Raw genomic sequence first — 8,676 nt, 5'->3', positions numbered from 1 at the left:
CCTGCCTGTACCCATCACCTTCTGGCTTCTCCCATCTCCTATACAATATTCCATCTTTCACCTCCAAATCAGGAAGCTTTTACAGTGGTATAGTGCAGGTCCACTACATTCCAGGGTGGCTCTATTTGCAAATTGATTTTTCAGTCACACATTATGCTGACATCAGGATCCTTTCTTTGGGAAGTTTCTAGTTGCTTTGGCGTCCATTTCTGCAACCCCACTTCCATTAGTCCAGTGGATGAACAAGGAACTTGTTCAATTCTGAAAATTATTGGATGAGAGGAGGCAACCATCTACTCCCTAGTACACACATCCCTGTGAGCTACCGATTCTTTGCTCTTCTGCTAAGGGAATGTTTGCATTTAGTCTCTCCAACAAGGCCATCTACACAAGGCATCTGCATTGCTATACTGATGGCCAGACTTGTGCATGAATGGGAAATCATAGCCTTGCAGTTTTCCCAACCACATGGTAAGCTGTTCGTCAGGATTCCTGAATCTAAAGAGCCATTGAAGGGAAGCATGGTCTGTTCTGATCAAAAATTCCTCCCATACAAATACTGATGAAAATGTTCTCTAGATTTAACCACTGCAGGAGCTCCTTCCATGTGTTGCCCTCTCAGAAGAACTAGACTTTTGCCGAACAAAACCACCATCCTCTCAAATCGCATGTGCCAATACTGCCCCCAAACCATACGCATTAGCATCTCTGTCAAATCTGAAAGAGGTGCAGTTGTCATTTAACTTTCACTTGCCTAACCATCACTCTCTGTCCCATTGCATCTCTGGGTGAGGCTCCCAGCCTTGTCACCCATTGTTGTGTCTTTCAGTCTTTACACCAGAAACAATAGGAAGTACTGACCCCGCCCAGTCCCGCTCCTTGAACTTTAGCCAAGCATGAGATAAATGGCTAAACATCTGTTGTGCGGGTAACTCTGTGGGGTCTTGGGCCCAACAAGGGAGAAGATGTTATCGATAGCTTTGTACACTGTTACAACATTAAATAAGTGACAGTGGCCCAGCAGTTTCATTCCAAGTTACATTAAAACACTTTATCCTTTGATTAAAGATCTAGAGAAGGTGGACAAAAGAAAGAAAACATTTGAAATATAAGCTGCCGCCATATGCCTGTGGAGTGGGACTGGGACTCCATATCTGTTTCCTTTCTTACAGCTAGATCCCTACTAAATTCACTGTCGATTTTGGTCGATTTCACGGTCATAGAATTTTTAAAAATCATAAATTTCATGGTTTCAGATACACCACCATGAAATTTCAAATTTAAGTAACTGTGGGGGTCCCAATCCAAAAGGAGGCTATGGGGGAGGTAACAAAGCTATTGTAGTGGGCTCATGCTATTGTCACCCTTGCTTCTGCGCTGTTGCTGGTGGTGGCGCTGCCTTCAGAGCGAGGTGGCCAGAGAGCAGCAGCTGCTGGCTGGGTGCTCTCTGGTGGGGAGGAGCAGGGCTGGCCTTATGGGTGGGCGACATGGGCGACCGCCCAGGATATTGTGGTTGGGGGAGGGGTTCCATGGTTCCCCACCACAGCCATCCCAAAGCGCCTTTAACTCCCGAGTGCCGGGGTGCTGGGCTGGAGCCGAGGAGGGGCAGGGCTGGAGGTGCCCTGGCCGAGGGCTCCTACCTTACGCCAAGCTCCAGTTGCTGGTTCTGGCCAGCATGGTGAGGGATGGGACTTCCTCTTCCCTTGCAGGTGCCGATCCCGTGCCAAACCCACCTTCAGGAACCTCCCCCAGCTGCAGGAAGCTCTGCGGCCGCTGGCTGGGAGCCCAGCTCTGAAGGCAGCACCACTGTCAGAAATAAGGTTGTCACGGTATGCAATTGCCACTTTGACTTCTGCGCTGCTGCTTAATGTGGTACTGCCATCCAGCATCCACTTCTTTCCAGCTCCCCAGCTTTGAAAGCAATGCAGAAGTAAAGATGGCAATACTGCGACCCCCCGACAACAGCCTTGCAACCCCCCAGAACCGCTGTTTGGTTTGGGACCCCCGGTTTGAGAAATGCTGGTCTCCCCCATGAAATCTGTATTGTATAGAGTAAACGTACACAAAAGACCAGATTTCACCATCCGTGACATGTTTTTCACAGCCGTGAATTTGGTAGGGCCCTACTTATAGCTATTGGGTGATCTCTATCCATTGCATTTCCCTCACTCACTGCTCTTTTATTTGTGTCCCTCTGGACTTATTTAAGTTTTCTAATGATCATACTTAATCCTGAATTGGGCCATGTGTATGCTGTTTAATTAGATAGATATTGATATGTATTTCTAGCTAGAATAACTCGTTCTCTTTAGTTCTTATGCTTTGGGCAAATATAATAAAGTTGCCATTTATGTTACTGTCAGTATGTTATTGCCTCTCATGCCCACCCTGTCAAAATGCCTTTTTTCCAATCCCTCTTTCTAGTAGATGGGTTTGTAGTCAGAAGCAGAAATCATTTACTGCCCCATTGCATACATATACATTCACTGGAGCTATAGCTTGGGGGATGTGTAGAATATATGTGATAGGCCCAGAGTCCATGCTGATGAGTTTTCCAAGACAGACATAACATCATAACCAAGTGTCACACAAATATGTTATTTGGAAAAATTAAACAAGTAGGAAGCTGCTAATTTTCATACTAATTAATAGAGCTCCACATCCACAATAAGGTCTCTGAGGCTGGGTGCTGTAGGGATTTAATTGGCCATCTCCATTGTGTCTGTCCTGGAGGCCTCTCTGGAATCTGCATGCTCTTCAAAAACCCTCTGGAGTGCGACCTTAACAGAGCCCCTGAACCGCCGCTTCCTGTAGCTCCCAACTAAAAAGTAAATGACTGGGTTAATGCTGCTGTTTACAGAGGCCAGTGCATTACATATCTCAATGGGGATATTAAAATAATTAAAATACAGGCCAAAGCGCTGGATACTGAAGGGAACAGCAAAGATGAGGAAGAAGAGCACGGTGAGCAAGATAACAATGTAGAGCCTTCCAGGCTGACGTTGTTGGGAGCTACGTCGGACCTTGATGAACAGGATCAGGTTGGACAGAACCATGATGGGAGCAAAAATCAGGAAATCCAGAACATACATGGCTATGTGTGACATCCGGCAGTGTTCCGTTCCATCAGAAACACAAAAATAAGACATTAGTCCGGTTACCAGGCAGGAGAGAGCCCACAGCAGGGCGCACACAAGGGCAGACAGGTGATTTGGGCGGTGGCATCGGCACCAGATGGGGTAGCAGACAGACAGACACCTCTCAACGCTGATGGCCGTCAGGAGGTACAGGCTGGCATTGTGGGCGAACAGGAACAGCAGGTGAAAAAACCTCAGAAAGTGCCCAAATTCGTGGAAACAGAAGAGAGATTCCACAGTACCAAGTATGAGGTAAACAAGCAGGCAGAGGAGGAAGTTTAAGTCTGCGATGGCCAGGTTGAGGATGTAGATGGTGAAGGGATTCCTCTTAATGAAGAAGCCGAGGAGCCAGAGGACGACCCCGTTGCCCACCAGCCCGAAGAGACAGATGAGGACAGTGACCCCGTCAAGGATCAGATCAATGAAACTGTGTATTGGGCAATCGGTCCCATTATCCCTATAGACTGGGCTGGTTTCTGTCAGAAGCAGGGACGTTATGCTCAGCTCAGTCATCATTAAACCTCTGCCGTGGGATGCCGGCGTCTCCTTGTCTTTCATGCACACCTGTTAGCAGAGAGCAGAAGTGGGTGGGGGTGGAAATCAGTGACTCTGACATCCCCAGTGCAAAGTTTCACTGATCATTTCAGCCCTCCCCCAACCTCCTGGGCTGGAACAACCAGATCCCAAGGAATATGAGTGGGAAATACCCAGGGAGAGAATGGACATGGGGGATGGTGGGGACAGAGAGAGGCACAGAGAAAGAGAGATGGGTGGGACCAGCCTCGATAGAGGAAGAGGGACAAAGACAGAGAGAAGGGGAGATACAGAGAGGGAGATATGGAGAGGGAGAGAGTAAGAGAAATTGGTAGGGGCCATCAGTCATGTCTGGACAGGGCTGGCAGAGGAAAGGGTTGTGGATAGGGGTTAGAGATCGGAAGAGAGATTCCTCAGTATAAAGTATGCCCCATTGGATGAATGCAAAAACCCAAAGAATCTATCCAGCAAACCCTTCCCTTCCCCCTCTCGGCACCTGAACTGTGTTTACAAAAGCTGGGCAGAATCTCCGTGTCCCAGTCACTGTGATCCTCCCCATAGGATCTCGTGAAAATGTTCTGTGCCACAAGCACTAAGAATTTCCCTGAATGTCTCTAGGCAGCATTCGGCATACAAGATGTGCCAGGCTCTGTCAGGGAAATATCCTTCCACTTCGGGTGTGGGGTGGGAGAGGGACACAGGGATCACAAAACTGCTGGCAAGCATTAAGCACTTTATAACAACTGGTAGCATCAGCGTTCTGCTTCACTTCTGTGATTGTTTTGAATCTCCTAAACATACAGGAAATGGCTCGTCAAAGCTTAAAACGCAAGGGATGGACACCACAAAATGGCCCAGTTATAACTGAAAGGCTCCTTGGGTATTTAGGGTTACTGTGGTAACTAGTGTGTGAATTGGCCTCTACACATGAGTCTGGTATGTGGTGTATGTTCTACATATCCCTAAAGACAGATTTCCTGGGAGTATATTTTTTAAATTGATGTTGTGGTAAATCATTCGTCCTTCTTAATACAAACCTATCTGCTAAGCAGACATGGTCTGGAATCAGGAAATCCACAACCTTAACTCAGTCCCCCATTAATAATGGTGATGTTTTCCAGGGGTATTCATGGTTGTGAGGCACCTTGCTACTGTTATAGAACGTCAGGGTTGGAAGGGACCTCAGGAGGTCATCTAATCCAACCCCCTGCTCAAAGCAGGACTAATCCCCTGACAGATTTTTGCCCTAGATCCCTAAATGGCCCCCTCAAGGATTGAACTCACAACCCTGGGTTTAGCAGGCCAATGCTCAAACCACTGAGCTATCCCTCCCCCCTCTTATGAAGAAGCACACAGAATCTTTTAAAAGGGGATACGGCAATATGCTGCATTTATTGAGAGTACAATGTAAGCATTAAAATCAGCATATGCTTCCCTCACACGCACCCACCAGGAGGTTCTGCAGCTGGATCTTATAGTTACCAGTCCTTGGTGTTGCCTGGTAGGTCCAGTGGCCAGCTGAAACTGCACACAGGGGAGGGGAGCTGGGCTCTGTCGAACGCATTCGAAGCTCCGATGTTGATGCAGAGTGAACCCAAAATCCCACGGCAATACACCCTTCTTTTACAGTAATGAGTTCCCATACACGTCTATGGACCTTGCTGTGTCACACTGGAGCTGTCAATCGTGAGGTATTTAAAGTTGCTCTTAATCAGCATTACCAGGAGGATCCGCAGCTGTTTCTTATCTCGTCCCTCTGGCGCAACTCCTTATCTTGTCCTTGGGGCATATGCCTTTGCTTTAGGGTCGTCAATCTGCCATCTGGGTGATTCTGATAATAAAGCTGGTGCCTCTTGACTCATCCACTCCCCTTTCGACCATCCAGGCTCCATCAGTCCTGGTGCCTCCTGTCTCTATTCAGTTAATCATCATACCGTACATTCTTCACTCACACACAAAACAGTACATGATTTCAAAGGCAAGAATTACAGCCATAAAACTTCTATCCTTCTAAGAACAATTAACACATTCAGCAAAGAATAAACTCAGAACAATTTCTTCTTGCTAATTCAAGGCTACAATTTCTTCTTACTAATTCAAAGCTAGCAAAATGGAGTATAAAGCAAAATAGAGTACAATTTACTCAAGACAATTTTTCCCCATTAGGCTTTCGCCTACACTACCACCAGGAGTGGCAGAAGAGCCTTAAAAGTGTGGGGGCCACAGGTACCTGAACTGTGGCCCCGTCCCCCCCAAGCCTTTGCTCTCACACCACCTCTTCCCCCGATGCCCCACTACCATGCTCACCCTTATGGCCGGTAAAAAGTGTGTGTGTGTGTGTGTGTGTGTGGAGGGGGGTGCATGGCCCCCTACCCCTCATTCCAGTGTCCCTGGCTACCACTGCCCTTAGCACAAGGGAGCAATGCTCCCTCTAATTTTTTCCATCCATGTGTGAAATTAATTTTGTTATGTGCACCACTAATATTGAGGTAATGTGCGGATGTGCGCCACCAGTACAAACAAAAAACCTAGATACAATATATTATTTTTTAAAAGTTCATAGGTATGGAAGAAGAAGAATATTAAAACAAGGGATAATTAACAAGGTGCACCGCTTAAGATGTTTGTTTAATATGAAATCAAATAAAAAGAAAATTAACACTGCAAAATTTTCAGTAGCCTTTTAGAAACGTACATGTATCTATTCCATTGAGGCATAAAATAAAATGATCCATTTCCTTGACATAGGAAACAAAATATTTTATCATTAGTACTGATGCATGAAATAAAATAATTGTTACACTTTCTTTATGCTTGAAATTAAAGATTATGTTTCTTGGCTTGACATGAAAAAAGCTTTTTATCTAGTGTCTTTATGTAGGATTGTGTGTATACACACACACACACACCCTTTTGTTGTGACTTGTGACGTAAAATTAAACATTATTTTGTTTTGACACATGAAAGAAATTACTTTATTTATTTTCTTGATTTTAGGAGACCACTAATCACTGTCACTGGAATGAGTCCCTGAGTCAGTAGTTGGCAGGCTAAATGATGGGGCAGATACTTGCCACTAATCACGAACCTTTTCTCTTCTGTCCTAACACTGTATTGAAACACTGGACGAGTGGCAAAGGTTTACTTCTCCACCACTTGAAGTGTGAAATTTGATCCTCATTAGCCTATCCAGGTGATCTTCTTTCAATCTGTTTCACGATTTAGTTTTGATATTATTCATGAGGTGAAAGCCACGCTCCCAATCAGCACTGGAAGCTTGAAAGGTTGCACATATATCCACCAGTTGTAAAACTACACTGTATTGTTCTGCATTTTGTAGACTGAAAGTCACCACTTCCTGGAAATGTGTCATCATCTTTGCTTCATGTTTCTCGGCAATTATGTATTTGTAAACATTGTACTAGTTCACAATGAACTCCTCCTCCTCTATGGTGTTTTGGGCAGATGACGTCACTCGAGTAAGGTCCAGATTTTTTCTGGATTTGTCAGCTAGCTTGCTAATGTTTTCTGTGCCAAATTCATAACTGATTGGTTGTGGTGAAAGTGAGGCAAAGTTAAAAGCTGCCCATTCATTTAGTTCCTTTTCTGGAAAACTTGTATTCAGCTGATCACACAGTAATGATATGAAACTTAGAATAGATTCACCGCTGAATTGTTCATCTCTTGTGCTTGATGCAATTAGATTTTTCCACACTGTTGCTCCAAGAGACTGTCCTCTCATCTTGTGCATCTGCGCCCTTAGCGTGACCAGATGTTCTGATTTTATAGGGACAGTCCTGATTTTTGGAGCTATTTCTTACATAGGCACCTATTACCCCCCACCCCCTGTCCCGATTTTTCACATTCACTGTCTGATCACCCTAGCCCTTGCTAACTGTACAACTTCCACTGTTGTTAAAGAGCTCTTCTGAAAGCATTTGGTCAGTTCTGCTAATTCATATAAGACATCATTTAATGCAGGTAGAGTGATACGGTAATTACTGTCAGAGAGCTTATTCAGGTAGTACTTTGCTATCGGGTCATTGTTTTCTGAGATTTCATGTTCAAGTATCTAAGAAGGGTCTCGTCATTACACATCAAAGCACTTACAGTGAAATGTCTCGATAGCCACCTCACTTCATTTAGAGGTTTAAACGATACAGTCTCATTTTCTGTGACATTTGCCATTTCCTCAAATTGTCCTCTTCGGACTGAGGATTTGCAGAAGACTGTATAAATGGTCTTCAAAAGCATCTCTAGTGTCTTCATCATTGGTACTTTGTTCCATAGGAGGAGCATTGGCCTGCTTAAACCCAGGGTTGTGAGTTCAATCCTTGAGGGGGCCATTTAGGGATTTGTGGATTTAGTTGGGGATTGGTCCTGCTTTGAGCAGGGGTTGGATTAGATGATCTCCTGAGGTCCCTTTCAACCCTGATATTCTATGGTTCTAGGACTGAGGAGTGCAAGGGGTTGGTAAGCTGCTGCATGCCTTCCCTGACAGAGCCCTAATGCCTATTTCTGAAAGAAGACCCTGGCTGCCTGTTACTGCTTTCCTCATTTTGAAGGAGGTCCTGATTGCTGTCAGGCTCTGTCACTTTAAGGGTAATGGATTGAGAAGAAGTACAGGAAATCCAATGAACTCTGCTTTGTGAGTAAAAAAAAAAAAAAAAAAAAAAAAGACATGGAGACAGGGCGCTCCTTAGGATTTATGGGGCCCTACTCAGTATTATTAAACTGGTGCCCCTATGCCTGACGACAGCCTGGGCTCACAGCCTGGTGTGGGGGGAGGGGACGAGGCAGCAAAGGATACCGATCCGCCCAGCCCACCTCACAGTGGCAGAGAGTCTCAGTTTCCCGCAGAGACCCCCGTACCCTCTCCCTCACACACAATGCACGGCACCGGCACATTCAGCTCTGTAAATATGGCCCCTGCCTAAGGGCACTGCAGCACGCGCTGGGTGTGCGGGAGCCGACCCGCTCTTACCTGCTGTCATCGGCGGTGGAT

The 8,676-nt window shown here is 45.6% G+C and overlaps 1 protein-coding gene across 2 annotated transcripts; it reads right to left on the bottom strand.

Moving 5' to 3' along the window:
- Positions 1 to 1,290: 1,290 nt before the first annotated feature.
- On the bottom strand, positions 1,291 to 5,381 carry LOC117875895 (mas-related G-protein coupled receptor member H-like). 2 transcript variants are annotated; one of them, XM_034767473.1, is made up of 2 exons: positions 5,122 to 5,381; positions 1,291 to 3,701 (listed from the first exon to the last, which is right to left on the bottom strand). In XM_034767473.1, exons 1-2 carry the CDS (start codon positions 5,233 to 5,235, stop codon positions 2,700 to 2,702), a joined length of 1,116 nt encoding a protein of 371 aa, XP_034623364.1. In that variant the 5' UTR covers positions 5,236 to 5,381; the 3' UTR covers positions 1,291 to 2,699. The 2 variants fall into 2 exon arrangements, with proteins under 2 accessions (XP_034623364.1, XP_034623365.1); XM_034767474.1 differs by having other exon boundaries at positions 5,154 to 5,381.
- Between the last annotated feature and the right edge of the window lie 3,295 nt (positions 5,382 to 8,676).

Source organism: Trachemys scripta, chromosome 4, assembly GCF_013100865.1.
Source record: "Trachemys scripta elegans isolate TJP31775 chromosome 4, CAS_Tse_1.0, whole genome shotgun sequence".
In the NCBI taxonomy this organism is placed as follows: Eukaryota; Metazoa; Chordata; order Testudines; family Emydidae; genus Trachemys; species Trachemys scripta.
The sequence above is the reverse complement of the archived record's forward strand: the minus strand, read 5'-3'. Positions and strand labels throughout refer to the sequence as shown.

Excerpts from the sequence above, each read along its gene's own strand:
- LOC117875895 (XM_034767473.1), bottom strand. The coding sequence starts at position 5,235 with ATGCGTTCGACAGAGCCCAGCTCCCCTCCCCTGTGTGCAGTTTCAGCT. Across the intron at positions 3,702-5,121 it reads TCCAGCTGCAGAACCTCCTG|GTGTGCATGAAAGACAAGGA; the intron begins GTGGGTGCGTGT and ends CTCTGCTAACAG.